The sequence below is a fragment of the Xyrauchen texanus genome, chromosome 24, assembly GCF_025860055.1.
Source record: "Xyrauchen texanus isolate HMW12.3.18 chromosome 24, RBS_HiC_50CHRs, whole genome shotgun sequence".
In the NCBI taxonomy this organism is placed as follows: Eukaryota; Metazoa; Chordata; class Actinopteri; order Cypriniformes; family Catostomidae; genus Xyrauchen; species Xyrauchen texanus.
Genome location: NC_068299.1, coordinates 35,473,798 through 35,499,144, shown reverse-complemented (window position 1 = coordinate 35,499,144; position 25,347 = coordinate 35,473,798). Strand labels below are relative to the sequence as shown.

At 38.5% G+C, this 25,347-nt stretch overlaps 1 protein-coding gene across 1 annotated transcript; it reads right to left on the bottom strand.

Annotated features, from left to right (window-relative positions):
* Positions 1-45: 45 nt before the first annotated feature.
* LOC127617476 (oncoprotein-induced transcript 3 protein-like) lies at positions 46-20,694 on the bottom strand. Its single transcript, XM_052089453.1, has 9 exons — positions 20,564-20,694; positions 12,696-13,070; positions 9,485-9,598; positions 8,559-8,681; positions 8,350-8,472; positions 8,107-8,267; positions 4,667-5,079; positions 4,051-4,150; positions 46-1,010 (listed from the first exon to the last, which is right to left on the bottom strand). The coding sequence occupies exons 1-9, from the start codon at positions 20,616-20,618 to the stop codon at positions 846-848; spliced, it is 1,629 nt and encodes a 542-aa protein (XP_051945413.1). The 5' UTR covers positions 20,619-20,694; the 3' UTR covers positions 46-845.
* Positions 20,695-25,347: the final 4,653 nt, after the last annotated feature.

The following is a 25,347-nucleotide window of genomic DNA, read 5'->3' as shown; positions in this document are numbered from 1 at the left end:
ACACCCCTGAGGTGACATTTGAGGTCTTGAAGTAACAGGTAGGACATTTTTTAATATCTTAATATTTTAGCATATTTAGCATTTTAAGAGCTATTTTGTCTTAACAATTAGTTTGTGCCTTATAGTTATTTCTCATTCACACTGACATGAAACAGTTTTGAATGTGGTAGAATATAATTAATGTATTGGCTGTCTTATTTAATTACTTAATTACTGGTGAAAACGTTCCATTGTTCCAAAGGGGGGGCGGGACCAAAAAAAAATTACCATTGCTTTAGTTTTTGCTTGCAGGGTATTCAGCATTACTACAAACTGTGACTAAAAGTATTCTAATATTGGCTGTTTAAATCGTTTATTTTTCCTCAGTACAACAGTGCTGAGCATATATGCATATTAGACATTAAGACAAACCAAGTGTGCAGACTGTAACAGTTACTTTTTATAAGCTTTTTAAAGTCCTTAAGTTTAATTGTGAAAGCTTGTGCTGTGAATCGTAAAATATGGTTTATGTTTACTTATATTTACAGATGGCCAGCAAACAGAAAGGATGCTTCAATATTACTTAAAAAATGCAAAACATTAGACATGTTTACTGTACATGAGACTAGTGTGAATTGCTATTCAAATTGCTAGTGTGAAAGTACCCTAAATGTGCTAGAGGCACCAAAAGACAATTTGTTTAGGGTGAGAGGAATCTTAACAGATTGTTTCCAGTTACTTGGTGTTACTTAGAGATATGAATGTGTTTATATACAGTAAAATAGCCTGTAGATGGTGTTATTTTGTGTGTTACTATGTGAGATTAGTGCTTATAGGAGATGGATGGTGTGTAATCTGTCTGTGTTTTATGGGTCTGGTAGTATATGAATGGGTCCACTGGACAGTACATCTTGCTTATGGTGCTGGTTGGTCCAGAGATCTCTTCTCAAACGCTTTCGACAGCCCTGTGTACATCGAGATTCCCCTTGGGTCTGTCCACACACCAGCACATGGCAATGCAGGAAAACCTCCTGACACACATGTATTACAGACAAAATAAATAAAAAAAGATTATGAGTTTATAAACACATACTTTTCGGTCTGTTCCACACACAATGCTGTCTTGTGACATCTAAACATTTTTACTAAACTGCATGACTTGTACGTTGACACATTTTGGACTCAGGTTGGCTAAAATGCTAAAGCTAGCGGCAAGACATCACATCCATTTGAAATGCCATTTCCCTCAAATGAAATACAGTGAATACTAATGGTGAATGACACTACCCTTTGAAATTTCTTACACTAGATGACCAAGTACAGTACATAATGTATAGTAAGTTCATAATATATACAGTAACTCGCATGTGGTACAGAGGCACTTGCAATCAAATAATAAATCACATCTTTTAAATTCGCTGCCCTGCATTAGGATAATCATGGAAGTGAACATTTTATTTGCATATAAAGCGGCAACTGAAGATCGGATTTATATACTTTTGGCAGAGACACGTTGATGTGGTCAAGTGTATATGGAATGTGATTATCCAAACGGATAGTAATTCGATTAGTAAAAACGTATGAGGTGACCAAGTGTAAATACCTTATTAGAAGCGTAAATAGTGATTGAATTTATGATAGAATCGTCATTGTAAGTCTGAGGGATTTTTGGCCAATATGAAGGTCTGATACAGTGAAGCAATAAGTCTGATCCATTCGAAAAGTAATAGAAATCACCCAATCACCTCATGATTTATTCAGAAAAGGCCAATGAGAATTGGGGAGTGGAATTTGCATGCCACTCTCTGCCCACGGACTTACGGGTATAAAAGGAGATGGCGTGCACCACTCATTCAGATTTATGCTGAGGCTGAGCAGTCGGTTCAGTGCTGTGGCAGGAGTGACACAAGGTCTCATTCCCTCCATCAAGGTACAGAGGTTACATCAGTAAACGAGACGTTCCCTATCTGTCATTCACTCAACGCTGTGTCGATGTAGTGACACTAGGGTTCCCTATACTACATGTCACAGGCGCTGAACCGAGTCACGAGGTATGGTGGAGCGGACATGGGCAAGCTGCTGTGTGCCTTGCAGTGAGCACTTGACCGTGTCGTGACCTTCCAGCATGTCAGGTATGGTGCCTCCCTGGTCCTGTTAAGGGTGGGAGGAGAGCACTTACCAGAGAGGGCCACAGGCCTTTCCTGATTTCTATATTAAGCAATTTCCCGCCGAGCACCTGGAAGAATAGAGCTGAGGAAGTGCTCTTCCCTCTCCTGGAGGTAGAGCACTACGGAGACTACATCCTACCAGAGGGAGGTTAACATGTGGAGAATACCTCACATGGACTTACCGACCAGAAAGTTCACATATGGAATGAAACCCCTGGGGAGGACCCTATCTATGGAGAGTGCTGAGCTCGGCCTCCTCCAGGGGCTCAAATGGGGTTCTCTGTAAGGCCGACAGGACCACAGAGAGATCCCAAAAGGGAATCATGCGCGGTTTAGAAGGGATTCATCCTCCTCGCACCCCTGAGGAACCTGATGATAAGGTCGTACTGCCGCAAGCTTCTCCCATCCAGTGTATCGTGATTTTCTGCTATGGCAGCCATGTACACTTTCATGGTGAAGGGAGACAGCCGTCTCTCCAGCCCCTCCTGTGAGAAGGACAACACAGACCTGACCGCGCACCTCTGTGGCTCTTCCCCATGGGAAGAACACCAGTTTGTGAAAAGATACCACTTCAGAGCATACAGCCGCCTAGAGGAGGGGGCTCTGGCCTGAGTGATCGTGTCTATCACTGCTGCCAAAAGGCATGCTAGGTCTTCCACGTCCCATCCAGGAGCCAGACGTGGAGGTTCCAGAGGTCTTTGGCCCACTGCATTGTAAACTTTCAAGCCTTGGAAGGAAGCCTTGGTCGATTCCTCCAGGTGGCTGCACTTTAAGGGCATAGGTGCACCACAACAGTGCGCTCTACCTGGGGGATCCCAACATATACCTTGGCTGTCCTGCCGTTGAGGATAGTCAGGATGGACGAACCTGCAAAGCATTTATGGGCAGAAAAACGTGCATTCCATGACTTTGTGAGCTCCTCGTGCACTTCTGGGAAAAAATGCACCGGGGCTGGGCGTGGCCATGATTTGCACTCCCGGCCCAGAAACCAATCGTCCAGCCGTGAACGTTCAGTGCAGGGCGGTTCCACTCAAGCCCGATGTTCACAGCTGGCAGGGCAAACACGGCTGCTAACTCAGTGTCTGCTTCATCCTGAGCCCTACCGCCTGAGAGCAGGAGCTCAGTAGACTTGTCCGCTTTTGAAAGCAGCAGCCCACCCTCCGATGCTGCAACCGATAACTCATCATCATCGCGATCCCCAAACGAGACATTAAATCTGCCCTGAGGCGGACCGCGTGCCTCGCTCGTGAACTCTACCGGGCATAACGAGCATACTGGTGGATGGGAGGTCCGAGGTGACTGAGATTCCCATAGCCGCCTCCGTTTTGATTCGATTTTGATTTGATGTGCTTCAACACAGGACAGACCAGGTTGGGGAGCAAACAAGAATGAGTGGTACACAGCATCTCCTTTTATACCCGTATGTCCAGGGTGGGGAGTGGAATACAAATTCCACTTGCCAATTCTCATTGGCCTTTTCTGAATAAATCAGGCGATTGGGGCTCTCAAGAGCGAACCCCTAGTGTCACTACATCGACACAACATGGAGTGAGTGACAGATATGGAACCGTGTTTTTTAATACAGTTATTACACGGTTGACCCTACCCATCACCCTAACCCTAGACCTAAACCTACCTCTAAACCTACCCATACCAAAACCTCAATAGCAGCAAATGTTAATTTTAAGAAGGTTTTGCCTAATAACACATACACATTATGTAAATTGTGACAAAAGCGTATTTTTTCACAAGTACCTAGCAGTTTAATGCAATGTGAAGTGAGAGCCTATGTCTCTCTCTCTTTCATACTCTCATTAATCTGTGGCAGGCTAGATCATTAGCACACAAAAGCACATGCAATGGACACACCAACTGGATTTTCCAGAATGCACCTCTTACTCACTCTGTTGTCCTTGCCGATGAACTTGAAGACAGGGACCTGGTAGTGCTTGGAGAGCTGGTCTTTAGCAGAAAGCTGACGCACAGTTTCATCTGAAATACAGCTGGGAAACATATGGTCATTAGTGCACAATAGCTTCCAAATATAGACCCAGCCTTTGTGAAAATGTGCTGTAAGCATATATATATATATATATATATATATATATATATATATATATATATATATATATATATATATATAAAACGCATACATTGTCCATACTATCTGACAGACCTCACTGAAATAGGTCTTGAAAAATCACACCTGTCTCAATGACAACCATACTACACTCTGAAAACAGTCTTGGGGGAGTGGCTTGCACTTTTTAACTAGCCAATCGGAAAATTTAGTCAATCAAAAATGCTTTCTGCTTTTCTGCCTAATTGGTGTTCTGGTTTGCTGACATGTCTTTGAAGGGCGGGGTTGGAGAGAGGGTGTGTGGTTGAAAGGATTGAGGCATTTAGCAGTCTAGCAGAAGTTAGCAAGACTGATGAAATATCTTACAGCACCTTTTATGGAGTATATTTGCACTTTGTATTTGAATGATTTCTCAGTAAATACAACTCTCTATACCTACCCATCTTTTATGAGGTAATATTTTAAGGCCTGGTCAGCTTTGGGGCCAGGTGTGGCAAAACAGCTTTCTACAAAAGCAGCAAGGCCATCCACACGTTCTCTAGGCTCCACGGCGAAGAACAGCGAGTCCCGAAGCCGAAGTTGAGGAGGTTGGCTGTACGGCTCGGAAAACTCTGCGCTCTTAAAGAGCTCAAGAGTAAAGGGGAATATTCCTTCACTGTGGCCAGCTAGCTCGAGTGCTGTGTTGCGCAGACTGGGCAGGTATCCATCAGACACCTCATACTGCCGTGGAAACTCACAGGTAATTGGCAGCAGTAGTTGACTAGTGCGAACGATCAAGTCCCCACTGCTGCCAGGACTCGACCGTGGTAACCCTGTCACCAAGTTAGTGCCAACGATTTTGTCATCGGTGACCTGGAGCATAGAGAGAGGAAGAGGATTTTGCACTAAATTCCCAGAGAACTATCAAGATAAGTAAATACAACTTTTTTTGAGGAAGCAATATGTATTTTTTCCAACCTGGTCACATAGAATCACATTACTATACCTACACTATTGCAAAATGAATTCTATGTGGCTCGTTGTTCGTATTGCGGCAGTTTCCTGATAAAATAAATACTAGAAACTACAATGAATTTTATTCACTTTCACACAAATCACAAGTAAAACGACTTTCATAAACACTTTTTGCATTGTGCCTCACATCTATCTTATCACATCTAAACACTTTTAAACTAGCGCATAACTTTTAATGTTTGCATTACATTATCAACTACATTTACAAGCCAGTGTGCTCAAATTGCACAGTAGCTCAACTGATTCAGCGTTGCACTTGCAATGCAAAGGACAAAGGTATGAGTACTAAAGAGCACGCAAGTCCACATGTGAGACTAAAGTTTCATAGCTGCACCACAAAATGATGTGGTAGCTTCATCAATTGTTTTTTATGGCACTGCCGGTTAGATTTAGGTTTGAAATTTCAAAATTTCTCACAATTGCGTTTTATGGCATCAGTTTAGTTTAGGTTTATGGTTTAGTGTAGGGAGGAAGGTTTGGTTGATTTAAAACTTGACTGAGCATTAACCTTAAAAACCTCATCTGTTTGGTACAACTCACTTTTACCACCACACAGTGGACATTTCACCTCGGAACTGCCGCGATATGTGTAAGGAACCATGTAAAATAATTTAGCAAAAATGTCACCATAGTTACATAATTTTCATGAGATCAGGTAGCAAATCTAACATTATTTGCTATTATTTCAGTAACCTTTATAAATCAACGTTAACCGGCATTGAATTAAAGCATTAACATTTGGCAAGAGTTTAGAATTGTTTTTAGGCTGTATTACGAACAAGAGCACCCTAAAACAATGTCTTAGTTTCAGAGGCACAGCAAGTTATTACATTTTGATGAAGGATTACAAAGATAAACATGGTTTTTTCTTTCAAATAATGTGCACTGATGACTCATGCACAATAAAACCTAGAATGTGCATTATGAAATTAAACAGGGTCCATTTTGATTTCCTGTTGACGTTAAAGGCTCTGATATACTCTTTGTTCTTCTTTGCTCAGAGCAAGAAAAAAGGTCAAAACATCTTAGCGATGGAAAAATGAAAAATGAAAAAACTTAAATATTACATTGACATAAGTGTTCAGACTCTTTGCCATTACACTTGAAATTTAGCTCAGGTGCATGCTATTTCTCTGGATCATCTTTGAGATTTTTCTACACATTTATTGGAGTCCACCTGTGGCAAATTCAGTTGATTGGACATGATTTTGAAAGGCACACACCTGTCTATATTAGGTCTCACAGCTGAAAATGCATATCAGAGCAAAAACCAAGCCATGAGGTCAAAGGAACTGTCAAGGCACAGATCTGGGGAAGGAACAAAACATTTTGACTGCATTGAAGGTTCCAAGAGCACAGTGTGGCCTCCATAATTCTCAGATGGAAGAAGTTTGGAACAACCAGGCCCTTCCAAAAGCTGGCCACCTGGCCAAACTTAGCAATCGGAGGATAGGGGCTTTGTTAAGAGAGGTGACCAAGAACCTGATGATCACTCTGGTTGAGTTCCAGAGATCATGTGTGGAGAAACTTGCAGAAGGACAACCATCACTGCAACACTCCACCGATCTGCACTTTATGGCAGACTTTGAGTGGGCAGACGGAAGCTTCTCCTCAGTGCAAGACACACAAAAGCCTGCTTGGCATTTGCAAAAAAGCACCTAAAGGACTCTCAGGCTGTGAGAAACAGGATTCTCTGGTCTGTTGAAATGATTTAACTGTTTTGCCTCAATTCCAAACGTCATTTCTGGAGGAAAACAAGCACCGCTCATCACCTGCGCAATACCATCCCAACGGTGAAGCATGGTGGTGGTAGCATCATACTGTTTTTCAGCGGCAGGTATTAGGAGACTAAATGCAGAATGCAGCAAATTACAGAGATATCCTTAGAGAAAACCTGGTCCAGCATGCTCAGAACCTCAGAATGGGCCGAAGGTTCACCTCCCAACAGGGCAATGACCCTAAGCACACAGCCAAGACAACACAAGTGTGGCTTAGGGACAACCCTGTGAATGTCCTTGAGTGGCCCAGCCAGAAAATGGCTGTCCACTGATGATCCCCATCTAACCTGACAGAGCTTGAGAGTATCTGCAGAGAAGAATGGCAGAAGATTCCCAAATCCAGATGTGTAAAGCTTGTCACGTCATACGCAAAAAGACTTGAGGCTGTAATCGCTGCCAAAGGTGCTTCAACTAAGTACTGAGTAAAGGGTCTGAATACTTATGTTAGTGAAATTTCAGTTTTTCAAAAGTTATCAATTTATCTGTTTTTTGTTTTGTCATTATGGAAAATGGAGCATAGATTGATGTGATTTTAGTATAAGGCTGCAACATAACAAAATGTGAAGAAAAAAAATGCAGGGGGTCTGAATACTTTCTCAATGCACTGTATATGCATTAGATATTGTGTAATCTGTCATGTTTACATTCTACATTCACGGCACCAACGCTAATGCTAGCACTATACATGGCCATAATATGCACAGATTACCCTCTGGTAATGTACAATCATACAGATGTACTGTCTGTAGGTAAGTTTTCACCAGCTTGGCAACTTTGCACTCCACCGTTGGCATCAAAGTAGGTGAAGCACCGGTTCACAACCACTGATGATGTGGACAAATGGCAGTAACAGGATGTTTAACAGCCAAAAATTTTACGCTGGCAAGCCATTTCAAACCACTGCATGAACTAAAAAAACAAAAACATTTTGGACAGATTTTGCTCAAAGACATCACACCCATTCTTTCTTTGATTGCACTGGAAGCATATTGGCTCCTAGAGGCTGACGAGAACTCTGTTATAGGTCTTAAAAGCAGATCATGTTCCATTGTGAATAAGCTAAATTAGATTCCACAAGAAGTTTTACCTGAACCACAGTGCCGCAGGTTTTCAGACTGAAGCGCAGGTTGATATGGGTGCCGTTGGAAACGCCACTGCAAGACGAATTAGACAGGAAGAGTTCAAGCCCTCCCACCACGTCTTTGGGAACTGACACCTCTATGGAACTGGGATCACAATGCACAGGGACTGCATACAAAGCAATGTACAAGTGAGGTTTTCACATCCAGAGAAAAAGAGTGCAAATGTAAGAGAGAATGTTTAAGCCTACCCTGACAGGTGCGTTTGTCATCTCCTAGCGTCAGGCCCTGGGGACAGTGGCAGTAATATGATACTAACTCTGAGAAGCATCCGTGGCTGCAGCCTCCATTCACATTGTGACATCCTGCTATCTCTACACAAAGCCACAGAAACCCACAGTGCATGAGCGCAGTGAAAGTTTGCCTATATTCAAGACCCAGTGGTTTGTTACGTTCTTACCTTTACAACTCTTCCCATCCACATCCAGCACTTTACCAGGTCCACACTCACAACGACGAGAACCCTTAGTGTTGATGCACACTTCAGCACAGTCGCCATTTCCTTTCTCACATTCATTCACATCTTACACACAAAAATCAGAAATTGGATAGTTTTTTACTGTACTTGTCACAATGCATTCCTGGATTGCCTTCTCCGCAAACCATACATGGAATGTTACATTACAATTTGGCCTTAGTTTTGGAACAGAACCAGTTATTTATGTTCTTTTCTCTTTCCACGTAGCATTCAGAGTTAACACCCCTCTCCAGTCTGACTTCCCCTTGAACCACCCCCAAACTAAGTCAAAAGTCTTAAAAGGTCTTAAAAAGGCAAATTATTTTTACAGAATTTTGAAACAATCTTTTAGTAACCACAGTACTTTGACAAGTTAGTCAGAAACAGTGCACAGCTTCAGCACTTTTTGTTAGTATCTATATTGGATGGTTGGTGCCTCGACAAAACATGGCAATCCCTTTATTATAGATTTACATTTTGCACATACTGTAAATCACCCAAAAACAAGTGTTTGGTTTAAAGACTTTAAGATATTTGACATATTTGCTAACTGTGTTGGGGCGCCAAAAAACAATTTGGGTTGTGCGAGACAACTTCAACAAATTGGGCCTGAAAACTACCTACAGAAATCCCTTTTAAAAAGTGAATCATCCTGAAAATTACTATTTAATTGACACTATTCTTTTTAACCATTAAATTAGGTCATTGGTTGATTTTTTTTCTTGCTACCAACAGTCTTGTGATTGCTTTGTTATCTCTTCAAAAGCCCTGTAGCATTGTAGCTCTCTGCAATAAATCTCTTCTACTCTCTAAGCATTTTTTTTTTTTTTTTTTTTTTGGCCCAGGAACGGAATCAGGCTGCTCCTCACCCAGGCACGTCTGTGCATCAGCTCCCAGAACTGTCCCTGCTGGACAGCGGCATTCAGACTCGACAGGGCAGTCAGCCCCATTACACTCCACCTCATCGCAAATGTCATAGAAATCTATGGAGGCAAACATATATTAAGAACAGACAGCAAAACAAAATCTCAACCAACAATTGTGAGAGATCCTGGGGGAATTCACTGAATGAATTGCGGCCGCTGATAGTGTTGTTTATTTGAACACTTAGACTGCATTGATTGAATCGTTGAATCGAGGGTGCATCACTCTATCCAGACACCAGGCACCCGAACCGGCTCTTTAAAACTCAAAAAGTGCACTTGAGGATACTTTGTTCCTGGATACAGTATATGCCTGTTTATAACACTCTGCTCCATTATTTGATGAATTACTGCTGCCATTATCAACAGAAAATGTACAAAACACTCTCTTTATTTAATTACATTTACCGGTATAAGTGAGATGTTAATTATGCTGGGCAAATAGTGTTGAGTTTAGAGAATGAGGCACAATCTATAATCAGGGTTTGGCAGTAAAGGAATACATGTAACAGCGTTACATATTTAAATCATTGAGACAGACTCCGAGCAGATGAGCAGCATTAATGCATGTTCCCACAGTTGTCAAAAACACCGTAGTGTGCACTCTGTGGGGTTTTTAAGTAAATTTGGTGCAGCAGAAATAGTTAATGTTGTGTAAATTGTCATTTGAACATTTAGCTTTATGCTAAGCTATGATGCTATTTCCATGCACCAGTTAACAGGAGTGATTATATTTTATAAAGCAGAGGCTATGTGCACTCAATGTAAAAAACAAGAAAAAGCATTAGATGCTATTTTCACTCTAGTGCAAATAGTTTTACTCTTCAGATACTAGCAGTCAGATACTCTTACACCCCTGTTTATATACTAGCATACAGTATGGTGGCATCACTGCAGCATTTTTTGTGATTATTTGGAGTCCCACATACACCCTAAACCAACCCCTACCTTACAAAAATTAACCATGGTTTTACTACAGTAAACATAGTATCACCATAGTATTTTCTAGTAAAATCATAGTCACCACAAAATTAAACATGGTTAATATTAACTACTATGAACATCATGTTACTGTAGCAAAACCATGGTTAGTACATCAGAACTATATAGTTTCCACCAAAATACATGGTTAGTACACTATTACTACAGTAAATCCATGGTTAATCTCAACTCCCTGACCTTAACTGTGACTAAATCACTGCTCTTTCATTTATTACTATGAGTAGTATTATAGGAAATATTAAGAGTAGAGACATGCGGAAAAAGTACGTCAGGGGCAATGATTCAGACCTAGATCTCCAGCTTGATACACATACCATCATTACACCCAGAGCTACTTCAGCTGCACATGGCGAAATAGTTTGTCGTAAAATCGAAATTTTTCCACCAGTCTATTGGAGCTCAAATAGTCACTTGGTTATTCAATCTCTTAATCCACTGTCTAACTCGTTAACCAGTTTACTGTGTCTGCCCCATCGCAAAAACCTCAAATATTAGGGATGGGTGGATCGATCCTAAAGTACCAATACTTCTGATATAGTTGTTGTATCATAAATATTGATCCTCACACAACATACCGATTCTGTTTTATTTATTTATTTTTTAACAAGGGATATTATTATATGAACATGAACAGCAATCACAAGCTTCAAAGTGAAATAAAAGGATTAGGCTATATTAGCAAATACTTGTGACCTTCTGCTCATATTCACGTACATGATGAAAGACACAAGCAGACAAGCGCTTGCACTGTCACAATGCTCGTTCAAACAAGAGGGAGCAGTGCCTTAGAGGTAATGATAGAAAAACAGAGAAACAGCTTCATTTATTATAATGAGTTTGAGTGATGTTTGTTAAAAGTTTATTAAAAAATATGTCAATAACCTGTTTGAATATTAATAATGTTCTGTAATTTTTGTTAATTAATTATAATAATAATAAAAAAAATGTAACCATGGTTTTATTAAAGATATATTGTAGTAACCATGGCTGTTTTTTTTTTTTTGCAACATAGGGTGATACTATTTCTATTTTATAAAAAAATATATTTTATAAAAATTAACCATGGTTTTACTACAGTAACATTTTAGTAGCCTAACTACGTTTAATTATGCGGTAACTATTGTTTAACTAAATACCATGGTTAAACTAGTTACTGTACTAAAACCATGGTTACATTTTTTAAGAGTAAACAAACCAGAAGTGTAATAATTTTCTTTTTAGGCTTATACATGTATAAGAATATAAAAAAAATTATGAATTATGACTAAACAATATGTAAAATTACCCATTAAATCGCAAAACATCTATTTTATTAAGGTATTGGTATTGCTATCGACGATATTGGACTTGAAATTGTTGGTATCAGATTGAAAAGTAAAAAGTGGTATCGCCCATCCCTGTCAAATGCCCGCAGTCATTTGATCAGAAGTTGACACCAATAAATCTGTCATAATCTGGCATTATGTTGATTACCACAAAAATTAATTTCGACTCGTCCCTCCTTTTAAAAAAAAAATCAAAAATAGAGGTAACAGTGGAAGTGAAAGGGGGCCAATTTTTGGAGGGTTTAAACAGAAATGTGAACCTTGTAATTTTATAAAACCACATGCATTAATTCTTCTGTTAAAACTCAAGTATTATTAGAACTGTAAAGGTGTTTAAATCTTCATTTTTATAGTCATTTTAGGGTTTGTTGACATTACATCATCATGGTCATGAAGTTTAGTAATGATTTTATCTCACTAAAATCATGTCTACATGCATATCCTGTATGTCTTGTGGCTATATTTTTGAAACTGTGAGTATTTAAAGTATTAAAAAAATTGGCCCCAATTCACTTCCATTGTAAGTGCCTCACTGGAACCAAGATTTTTCCTTTGTTTTAAAGAAAAGGAGGGACGAGTCAAAATAAATGTTTGTGGTAATCAATATTATGCCTCAAATGCTGTCGATTGAGCTTAACTTGTATTGAACACAGAATATTCCTTTAAAAAAGAACTGAAAAAGAACAACAGTGGCTTAAATTGAAATGCACTGCAGCACTATTTCAGCACATTTAGCACCTAATTATACACACAGGTTTTGTGCTACTGTCCACAAAGGTGCCGGAACAGATTAGTGAATTCACCCTTAGTGAGACAGGAAGAATACTTACGGCCACAGTAGACATGGAAGCAGACAGAGGGTCGGGGGAGGCGGTAGACGTAGTAACCCTTTACACAGGCCTTCACATCCACATTAGCCGTCCAGTGACAGCAGTTGTTACTGAAGCTGGCACATGCAGGCAGGGTAACAATGCCATCGCCAGGTTGAGGGTGACTGCCGTTCAGCCAGATGGGGGCGTGGGTACCACAGTGGTTCTCTTCGATACAGAAAGTAGGCATAGCATCCCCAGCCATCCCTGTAAAGCGATACCATTCTCCCGCCACGTGACGGTCACACAGAGGGACACCTGCTGAGTTGTTGACGTGGTAGTCCGTGTTCCGCCATGGCTCATTCAGACTGATGTAAGCTGAGCAGGGATCTAGAGCTGACCAGGACAAGAGACAGAGGAAAGGATTGGTAGAAATGATGTGTTAGTTTTAGAATGTTGATTTGGTTTCTGCATAATCCATGGTGGTGCTTTAAGACTACATGGGAAGTATGGCTTCCCCTACAATTTCACAAGAACTTCAGCAATGACACGTTTAATAAATGTACAAATGAGATAGAAATGAAATATTTCACTCTTTGTACATTTTAGTGTGGGGGGAAAAATACCTCATCACGATCGTTGCTTTTTGTTCAACTAACGTTTTCCAAATTTTTTCAACATGAATATGTCCTTAGCAGCCTGGTGTATGGCCCATAGAGCCCCATTGAAACACAGAGTCTATGACATATATCTGTACCATTACAATCAATGGTGCCAATGTAACCAGTCCTGCACAACCCGCTCTAAGCAGGATTTAAACCGGCATCTCCTGGCATGGGAGTCGGGCGTGCTAACGAAGGCTGCAGAATCTAGCGTCAGTCGCTAGTGCGCCTCTTGAGGCCAGGGGAGTGAGGTTTACACCCACTGCACAGCTGGACAAGAGGCTCTTAACACTTAATTTTGGATAACACCAAGACGCTGTGCACTATTAGTATTGGATCAGCATCTGATTTCCTATTGGACATTTGGCTTTCAATCAATGTACTTTTGTCCCGCCTGGAACCCTGGTGTTTCTGTATTGGCCAAGCTTTTAAATGGAAAAGACTTCACAACAAACGGCCAATAATTGAAATTGTAAAGCATCTCAGTCTCCGCAAGGCACAGATATCATAATAATAATGCGGAATACAAGATGGGGTATAATTCAAACATCTTTATTAAATGATTGCTGAGCAAACAGCATTAACAGTAGCACCTGTAAAGTCCAGAAACTTCTCTTCCTTCATTCTCCTGTCATTTTTTTTTAACCTGACAAGAGAGCGTGTCACCCTTATTACACTCCCCACGGAAACAAGTGAAAGCGGAACTAATATTACCAACATCCAACAAAATGAAAAGGAAGGAACGTACATATAATTAATCTATATTAAATATTTAGTTACTATACTACAATGCATTACTAAATTATAATAAAATAATGAATAAAAATGATTAAATTAAATGGTGACAAACTAACCAAAATGTTACACCAATGGGTTATCATTTCAACTTCAGTTTGACATTAAGCCTCATTCTTTAGGACTATCTTATATACAGTAAATAATCATTTGTATAAGCCAACTAGTTTTTAATTCCTAGAATAAAGAGTAAAATTTATATTTTAAAATTATATTTTGTGTTTATTGCATTATTCAATCAACCAACATTATTTGGCAGCAAAACTAGGCAACAACTATGGTTTTACCAACAGGGAAATGTAGTTAACAGTGCCATTGAGCAGAAAGCTTACATATAACCAGTATTGACCGAGCTGCTGATAAAAAGTTAATGATTAGCATCGATTGATGAGATGAAAAGGAAATTGGAGATCGGATGTTAAAATCCTGATTGGAGCATCTCTAATATTCAAGGTGACTGTTTCAAAAACTAACGATGATGATTAGTGGGCTGAGATCCTGTCACAAAATGGACAAAAACAGGTACATGGTGAATGGTAACATTTGAATATGAAGAAGACTTTGTTTCACTGTTTAAATATTTATTTGTTTGTGGGTGAACTGAAAAAAGGTCTCAGTTTGGTTCTTTTTAAGAGGGCTCAAGTGTGAAAACCCCAGCAGCCTATATATATATATATATATATATATATATATATATATATATATATATATATATATATATATACATGTAATAACATTATGTGAGGAGCATTCCAAAATTTAATTTGTTATTCACAGAAAATTCTCCTTTGAGAATGCAGCAGCTCTCAAATCTCATTCTACATGCTACATATTGATATTAGCATACATGACACACTCAGAATATGAATATAAACATGAGCAAGGCCTAAATATTACTACAGTACATCTCACCAAAAACATGTCACAAAATCCAGCCATGACATTTGGCATCATCCTTTAATCTGAACCCAAAAAGCGAATAATATTCATAGTTTCGGGAAAGGTTGAGATTTCAGTCTCTTCCTCATACAATGTTATCATATGGCTTAACACGACTCGGACACATGGAAAACTGAGCAACTTCACTGATGTTTCTTGTTCTTTTTCTGTCATTTGACAGTGGTGGGCACCTTTTCTTGTATGGAAAACAGAATAATTATTTTCTTGAAATTTTTTTATTTTGTATTTCACTGAAAAAAATAATGAATGGAGAACTATTCCGGGACAAATCACTTATGAAATTCATACCAGTCCTAGCTGGTCTTTTCAGATTAAAATAAGCTAGCCTGATAGTTTAAAACCCATCTGATTCATTCAGTGTCTTAAACCAGAGCAGAATGTCTAAAGCAGTGCAGAGGAAGTATTGAACTCTTTAAGTGAGCAAAAGGCAACTTGTTAAATAAGATCTGGCAGTGCAAAACCCTTTCCCCTCAGTCAGTTGTCGGATTTCAGAGGAAGTCTCCATTCGCACGGTGCTGAGTAATCAATACCACAACTTAAGTCATTTAGGTCTAACACAGTCTCCACAAGTTCATTAATTCCTCATATGATGTTTGCCTGCTCCGTTGGACCATGTGGAAATGTAGAATGATGTAGCATAAAGTAGGAATGATCATTTATCAGGAGTGTCAGTAGGGTGATGAGGCATAGAGGGAGAATTCCTTCCACAGTAAATGTTCAACACAGATAAATAAAAAATCAGTGCCGACAACAACACGTTGTGCCTTTAGGTGATGTTCCCTTTTCATAAAGCCTTTAGATCAACTCTTCTTTGTCATATCCGACCCTGATCATCACAACAAAGAGCATAGAAAACCTCCGTAAATGGTAGTGTGAAAAAAGTCTTCATACTTTCCAATGAAGCCATGTCAAAACCATCACACAATGCGTGTGTAACAAGTGCAATAAGTGGAACATAAACAAGATTGTTTTATATTTTCGGATAAAATGGGAGTGGTGCTTGCTCGTGATAAACTCACCTCCACGACGCTAAGGGAGTTTTTTTTAGCACATTGTTATGTGGTTGCCAGTGTGTTCTAGGTGGTTGCTAGGATATTGTCACTAGAATTGGGTCCTTCCATGAATGCAAGCGCCGCTAACATCACAGCCACAGAGAAGACAGTTTATCAAAATCTTTCTGAATATAAGTCATATTAGAGTTCAGTACTATCGGCACAAGCAGACAGTAGGTCTATCTTTTTAGGATGTTCACTGATATAGGAACAGCCGCAGGCCAAGGATGAAGTGATGTTCAGGTCAAGACTGTTTGATGTAAATTCCTGGACACTAATATAATAAATCATCACTACATCACAACTGGTGCTTATGCAAATACAAAGACAACTCCACCCATAACAAAATACATTTTTCAAAACATTCTTTGGTGCTTCAGAGTATGCAACAATGCTGAAATGAAGAATATTTCTTGATAAAGGTATTTCTTGATCAAAAATTACACTGTAAAAATTCCAATTTCCATTTTGTCACACACACATTCTATTTGAGTCTATTGAACTGTCTGATGAAGATAAAGTTGAGATTACTTAAATATCAAGAAAAGTCAAATTATCATGACCAACTTAAAATTTTAAACATCGACAATATAATTTAGGGCAGGATAATTTCCTCATCTTAAAATTGCCAGTAGTGTGCTCTCACAGCTTTAACTTGACAATTTGATGAGAAATATTTCATTTAATATAGAATGTATTTATGACATATAAATATTCCTAAGTAATATTAACAGCACAGTTTACTGCATGTCTATTTGACCAGGGCTTTCACAGACATGGACAATCAGGGGTGGCAATCACTTGCCCTTAAATTTGGTAATTTTGGTCACAGCATGGCGACATCTTAATAATTGTTGTTTAGCATTTTTAGTGTTTTAATGATGTTTTGTTGTGAAAAGTTGTTTTGTTTGAAGTCACCATCAGAAACTTCACCACTTTGGTGAAGTTTCTACAACTCCATTTCAGTGTTGCCACTGAAACATCTATACTTTTTTAAGTTAGCCTGACTAACTGATAATGTAGTGTTGATGACACACTATTTGGTGAAAATTAAGATCTTCCCAGTAAAGGCTGTTATAATAGTTTATACACAACAAATACTCAAAACACATGATCAGCAAAACTATATACAGGTGAAACTCGAAAAATTAGAATATCGTGCAAAAGTTCATTAATTTCAGTAATTCAATTTAAAAGGTGAAACTAATATATTATATAGACTCATTACAAGCAAAGTAAGATATTTCAAGCCTTTATTTGATATAATTTTGATGATTATGGCTTACAGCTTATGAAAACCCCAAATTCAGAATCTCAGAAAATTAGAATATTACATGAAATCAATAAAAAAAAAGGATTTTAAATACAGAAATGTCGGCCCTCTGAAAAGTATAATCATGCATATGTACTCAGTACTTGGTTTGGGCCCCTTTTGCATTAATTACTGCCTCAATGCGGCGTGGCATGGATGCTATCAGCCTGTGGCACTGCTGAGGTGTTATGGAAGACCAAGATGCTTCAATAGCGGCCTTCAGCTCTTCTGCATTGTTTGGTCTCATGTCTCTCATCTTTCTCTTGGCAATGCCCCATAGATTCTCTATGGGGTTCAGGTCAGAGTGAGTTTGCTGGCCAATCAAGCACAGTAATACCATGGTCATTGAACCAGGTTTTGGTACTTTTGGCAGTGTGGGCAGGTGCCAAGTCCTGCTGGAAAATGAAGTCAGCATCTCCATAAAGCTTGTCTGCTGAAGGAAGCATGAAGTGCTCTAAAATGTCCCAGTAGACGGCTGCGTTGACTCTGGACTTAATAAAGCACAGTGGACCAACACCAGCCGATGACATGGCTCCCCAAACCAACACAGACTGTGGAAACTTCACACTGGACTTCAAGCATCTTGGATTGTGTGCCTCTCCATTCTTCCTCCAGACTCTGGGACCTTGGTTTCCAAATGAGATGCAAAATTTGCTCTCATCAGAAAAGAGGACTTTGGACCACTGAGCAGCAAACCAGTTCTTTTTTTCTTTAGCCCAGGTAAGACGCTTCTGACGTTGTTTGTTGTTCAGGAGCGGCTTGACAAGAGGAATACGACATTTGAAGCCTCAGTCCACTCCTTGTGAAGCTCCCCACACATTTGAATGGCCTTTTCCTGACAATCCTCTCCAGGCTACGGTCATCCCTGCTGCTTGTGCACCTTTTTCTTCCACACTTTTCCCTTCCACTTAACTTTCTATTAATGTGCTTTGATACAGCACTTTGAGAACATCCAACTTCTTTTGCAATTACCTTTTGAGGCTTTCCCTCCTTGTGGAGGGTGTCAATGATGGTTGTCTGCACAACTGTCAGGTCAGCAGTCTTCCCCATGATTGTGAATTCAACTGAACCAGACTGAGAGACCATTTAAAGGCTCAGGAACCCTTTGCAGGTGTTTAGCTGATTAGAGTGTGACACTTTGAGCCTACAATACTGAACCTTTTCACAATATTCTAATTTTCTGAGATTCTGAATTTGGGGTTTTCATAAGCTGTAAGCCATAATCATCAAAATTATATGAAATAAAGGCTTGAAATATCTTACTTTGCTTGTAATGAGTCTATATAATATATTAGTTTCACCTTTTAAGTTGAATTACTGAAATTAATGAACTTTTGCACGATATTCTAATTTTTCGAGTTTCACCTGTATACACACACACACACATACACACCACAGTTAGTTCCGGTCCTCAAATCTGATTGGACGAGAGACGTTCCATGAGCACTGATGGTGTGACAGCATCAGCAGTCAGACACTTCACTGCGTGTATCACTCTGCGTTCATGCTGTTCTAAGTATCTGTTAGGAGTTACTGTCTTTATTTTTGAAATTACATATGTTGCCAGCAGGTGGTGACAAAAGATCATTTTTGTGTGTGATATGAGCCAGTTGGTGACGTAAAGTGAATCCGTTAGTAATTGTTTACATAGAACTGCGCTCCATGATCGCTGTATTACTAATACATTACCAAAGCTTGGAAATAGCTTTAAACGGCTTTATACTGACAACTTCAGGATTAAGACTCTTGCTGAGAGACACAACAGACTGATTTATCACAGAACTCAAGTGCTTACCTTTTATCAGAGTTTCCACATTGGATACATTCTGTTTAAAATGGTGGAGGACATCACTGTTTCTATAGTGAATGACACTTGCACACCGGCTAACCCCACTTGGGTGTCTATTTTCCACGGAGAAAGCTGACAGCATCTCTGATTGGGTGTGGCAACAGGTGATCCTACACGCTCCATCTCTCTCTCTCTCTCACACACACACGCACGCACGTGTCTCTCCTTGTTTATTCAATAACTTGTTAGAAACAGCACAAGCCGTGATACTATTTGTGAAGTGACATTTTTAAATTACTAATGGAGGTTTGGAGGCTTCATTTGTTTTGAACAGCAGCAGATTCTGATTCGTCGTGTAAGAAAGTAGTTCCATGCACAAATGTGTTTTTATGACCATACTCGGTTTTTCCTATTTTTTTTAAATGTACTTGTTCTTTAAACTGTTGTATATAAGCAATATCATGCTCGCAATCGTGCTATATGGCCCTACATCAGCACTGCTGTAATTACCTGCGGCCGAATCACAGCAGTGCTGATGTAGTGCCATATCGCACTCTTGCTCGTGTGATATTGCTTAAATACATATATATATATATATATATATATATATATATATATATTGGATTTCTAAATTGGCTACAATAGAATATTCATCTCCAATTATAAAATTGTTCTAATGTAATACAATATATTTTTATTACAAATTATATTATTATAACAGTTTAATTGAACATGATATTCAGAGCTGACGCATTTATTTGCAAGATTCACCGTGTGAAGCGCTTGCTGAATTTACCCGTAACAATTTAAGATAGAGGCGAAAATGTTTGCATAAGCAATGATTCCACATTATCATGAGAAAACGGTTGTTAAATCTATACACCAGCATGTGAAATTAACCAGGTTTTGGGGCAAACATGTCACCATAATGCTAAAAATACCCCAGAAATGTAAAATGTGGGGAGAACAAAATCTATATATATGTTAATTCTTTCTATTATATTCTTTTTAGATACTGGTTTAGATACTGAACATTTCAATTTCAGGTATTCGACATTAATGGACTACACACTGAGTTACATGTTAGAAAATAATGCCCTCATTAAGTTAAAAATGCCTCTGAAATTCAATCCCAGTAGGCACATATTACCCCTTAAAATAAAATAGTAATTTCTGACATTGCTTAAGACCTTATGATACCATAATGTTCATAAAACCTTAACATAGAATTGTGCAACCACCTGGTGTCTTTTAGAGTGAATCTGAAAGAATAATAATGTTATATTAATAGCAGAACATGTAACACCATAAGAGCTTACCTATAGCCTGTGTGGCAGACACCGTCTGAAGAAGAACAACCAGAGTGAAAATCATGTTCAGTGATAGACAGGAACTTCTGTCTGTTTATTTAGTGTGAAAGCCACAGATGCACACACAGTCGTTACGGTCTTGACACTTCAGTTTGTGTGGAAGAGCTTTGGGGATTTATAGTAGTGCCTGTTATCTCTGTGAAAATGAGCGATGGGTCTGCTAATGCAGTGACTAAATATTTTGTTTGTTGTTGTCCCATGAACAGGACATCTGTCTCACCTTGACCTCCTGTCCTCTTGTCTGAGAAACTCACCCCTCCGGATAGTCAGGACCATCCTCTCATTGTTACTGGAGTCTGGTTTATCATTCCCACCCTGGTACCTTTCCCAAAACTCTCTGTCATCTCATTCAACACCAGTTCATGACCTACAGATCATTTCCACCCAATCAGGCCTCTTTTTCTAGTAATTAAAGAAAGGCAGTTGCCTTTAAAAATAGTTCACCCAAAAATCACATCATGTCATCCTAAACCATACGACAAAAGATGCACTAGCTACAAAACATGTTAATAATATAATATAAATAAAATACCGTAAGTGTAGTTCATACAACTAATATGATATATGTGAAGTCATCGAAAGCTACATGAAAGCTTGCTTGTCACATTATTCACGAATCTTGCTTTCTGCTGGATCCTTTCAAAGGTATAGTTGACCCAAATTGAAAATGCTGTCAGCATTTACTCACCCTCTTGTCGTTCCAAACCTGTATGCTGTTATTTTTCCATGTAACACAAAAGGATTTTTTTTTGTAGCAAAACAACAGTCACAGTGAGCAAAGCTATCAAGGACAAACAACACCAAAAACTGATTTGCGTCACATGTGAATATAAATAATTTTTATAATGTTATGCATTTTAGGTTTTAAGCAGCGTTGTCAGTGATGTCATCGGCCCTCACGTGTCTTATGACTGATTGCCACATGCCATATTCTGTGTGATGTATTCATTTAAATGAGATATTAATCCATCACGGAATGGAACAGGAGAAGATTTTCAGTGATTAACAACTTAAATTCCACTCTCAACCTCACATAAAGCTACTGTATGGCGTCAGAGAGCCCTTTGAATACAGCACAGCATCATTTGCTTGTGTTCCTTTTGTTGTTGTGTTTGTTCTTCTGAATTAATTATTGTGCTTACTGGAGGTAAGGAAGGGATTAGCGGCTCATTTACAGTATAAATATATATGCAGTTGCAATCCAAATTATTCAAACCTCCTGACCAGCAATACGTTCTGGTGATGTGAATTAAAACACATCAACTAAAACCTCAGTAAACAGTCAAAGTACGTTTTTAATACACATTTGAGTGATTTTGAGAACAAAGAGTACAGTTTTCCCAAACTTTAAAATAAAAAATAACTAATTCTCCCCAAAAATGTCATGTCAAAAATATTCAAGCCCCAAAGTCAATCATTTGTGGAGCATCCATTACCCTTAATAACAGCAAATAAATGTTTCAAGTAGGAGTTCTCAGGCTTATTAGAATTTTTATACGTTTCTCACAAGCAAAAACTTCCAGCTCATTGACATTCTTTGGTTTCTGTGCTGGCACTGCTTCCTTGAAATACCTGAACTGACTGAAAGGGCCATTCAAGGACATTCCAGGACCCATCCCTGAACCAGATTTTGGACAACTTGGATGTATCCTTGGTGTTATTGTCTTCTGGAAAGCCCAGTGATCACTGAGCTTCAATCTACACACTGAAGGCATCACATTTTTCATGCCAAAATGGCCCGATACCTGAAAGAATCCATGGCGCCAGTCACATGGTCATGATAGCCATTTCCTGCTGCAGCAAAATTCCCCCATAACAGGACTGACCCTCCTCCATGCTTGACTGTGGGGATGGTGTCGTTCTTGTTATCACCTTGCTTTTCTTTCTCCATACGTACAGCTGACCCATCGGTCTAAAACTCATTTTCAGTTTAGCGTCATACGTCTATATAACCTTCTTCCAGGACTTCACAGGTCTTTCGAAATTCCTTCTTGAATATTTAAGTCAGCATTTCCCTTGGTGAAGTTTTGCTTTCTTCCACACCCAAGAAGGTTGCTGTTGTACCATATTTAAAAAATGTATAAATAGTCAAATCAACTTTGAAAGTGTCTTGGAATCGGACTTTTAGCCATGACCATTCCTGTGTAATGAAATAATCTCATCTATTAGCTTTTTTGACAGCTTTATTTTTGCATTGAAATTATTGTCATTTAAGTCATTAAATTATGACATTAAACTTCAATTTTAAAACATAAATAAGTGCCATTGTAGAGTGATGGCTTAATTTTGTTTAAAACAATGACTTGTGCAGCCTTACATATTTAAGGAACAGCTGCATGCAATAGGGGTTGAATAATTATGACATGGCTGTATTTTAAAAAAAAATCCAGCTATTTAGAAATATTTGGTGATATAGTCACACTGAGACATTGAATGGGTCCCTCAACTGATATAGATGTAATCTTTAAAAATTCTGGATAATCAGAAAAGCTTACCTTTGTAAATCCTTACTGTCTTGGGAGGGTTAAATTGTGCAATTGTGTGTGTGTTTATGTATATATATATATATAAAAAATATATAATACAAGCGATCATGGAGTGCATGTTGAGTGATGCTGACTTTTGCCTCCACCTGCTGGCAAAAATATGTAATGTAACAATATGAAATGTAATGAGTCAGATAGCTCTTACACTTTAGTTTAGAACGGCACGAACACAAGCGGAGTGATTCACACACAGTGAAGCGTCAGAGTGCTGATGGTGTCAGACTATCAGTACTCATAGAATGTCTCTCGTGTATATATATATATATATATACTGTCCACAGCTATCCATTTTGCAACCGAATCTGTTTGAGATAAATGTATTATAAAGGACGCGTTAACCCCTGTGCTGTAAAATGTTTTACCTAATTTGGTGTTCCCGGTCAAAAATGACCGGCCTATTAAAAATTGCTATATTATCACAAATTATTGGATTAGATTGTTTGGTAAACTTATTTTCTTTCAAATAACACAGGTTTGTATATTTCTTTTTGGAACTTATTGATCAACGTCCTCACTGACCTGTGCTTATGCACCTCTGTATTTGAGTGAAAAATAAAGCATTATTTGTAGATAATTTTGTCAATATTTAATAAAAAATCTACATATTATGTACTTTATAGCACACTAGTGTGCTGTAATATTTAACCAGGAAGTTTGTTTTGAAACGCTTTTAATTTGTACAAAATGGCACAAAGACAAACTTGCGGTGCTCCTGGACAAAAAGTTTAAAAAAGAAATACAAAACCTGTGCAAATTGAAAGAAAATTCATTTATTTATAATTATATTATAATATATTGCATATTATAATTTATTTATAACAATTTATATAGCATCATTAGAAGCATCATTAAAAACATCATAAGCACAGAGAAGAGTAACGTGTCTGAAGGTTGTCATAGTGACTGAAGAGATCGAGCTGACAGTCTAGAGGAGATGGACAAAGTGGAAAACGCTGGTGAGCATGTTTCTTGCAGCCCTCGTAAAGCTGTCTTATTCTGAAGCTGTAGAACTTGATGGGCCCTTGTCAGTTTCGGACAGAATGAGATTTCTTCTCATTTCAGTTAGGAAGGGAAATGGTTTGGAACATGTAATGTGTCTTTCAGAGTCACAGGGTTGTCCAGTAATCCTATAACCTCATTCTTTCAGATCAGGCACCGAATATGAATGTAAATGCAGTGTCAAGACTGCAGAATGGAGTCATGGGACAAAAATAGTCTGGTTTTCTTCTTCACTTAAGCACAGAGGGGCATTTGATTGCATACTAATGTGGTTTAGAGCATGCTTCTGATACACTGTGTACAAACTGATGTCTCCTATCTTGTAGGAAGTCAAGATTAATAAGGGAAGAACCAGGATACAGAGTTGAGCAGGTCAAGGCTTTGGTGATCATCACCATTGAGGTAAATATGACTCTAGAACATGTAATGAAGAATATACAAAACAAGGGCCTAGGAGAATTTGTGCTTTTTGAAGGCAAAGTTGATCACAACGAATATTGATTTGACTTTTTTATGTTTATTGCACTTTGTATGATGTTAATTGGTCAATGAAAACCATTCATGTCATTATTTTTGAAGACATCTTCACTATGCAACATTTGCCTAAAACTTTGCCTAAAACTTTTGCACAGTACTGTATGTGGATGTGTGTTTGCACATACAAAGTCCTAGGACATGTGCACACATAACACACACACACACACAGGTGCAGCTATCCTTATGAGGACTCTCCATAGACATAATGATTTTTATACTGTACGAACTATAGATTCGATCCCCAACCCTCGCAAAAAATTTCCTGCATTTTTACATTTTTAATAAAACATTGTTTAGCATGTTTTAAGTGATTTGAATTATGGGGACACTAAAAATGTCCTCGTAAACCACCCAAACACACACAAATGTGTTGCGTGCCCTTATATGTATTGTCTTTCCATGTACACTCTTTCAGTAATATTTCAAGATCTACATTTCATATTATGATGTGTTCAGACTCGTTTGAATCGGGATAATCTGCTGTAAGTTACGATATTTCAGTTCAATGACTCAGGTAAAAATATTTGTTTAAAAATGTTCAAAAAATGAGTACAAAATAATTATTATAATTACTAAATGTCATAACTGAAAAATAAGTTGTTAAAAAGTTCTAATGCAATATCTTGAGATAATATATGCAATGAGAGATTT

Excerpts from the sequence above, each read along its gene's own strand:
- LOC127617476 (XM_052089453.1), bottom strand. The coding sequence starts at position 20,618 with ATGATTTTCACTCTGGTTGTTCTTCTTCAGACGGTGTCTGCCACACAG. Across the intron at positions 13,071-20,563 it reads GTCTGCCACACAGGCTATAG|CTCTAGATCCCTGCTCAGCT; the intron begins GTAAGCTCTTAT and ends TGTCCTGGTCAG. Across the intron at positions 8,682-9,484 it reads TGATGCACAGACGTGCCTGG|ATGTGAATGAATGTGAGAAA; the intron begins GTGAGGAGCAGC and ends TTTGTGTGTAAG.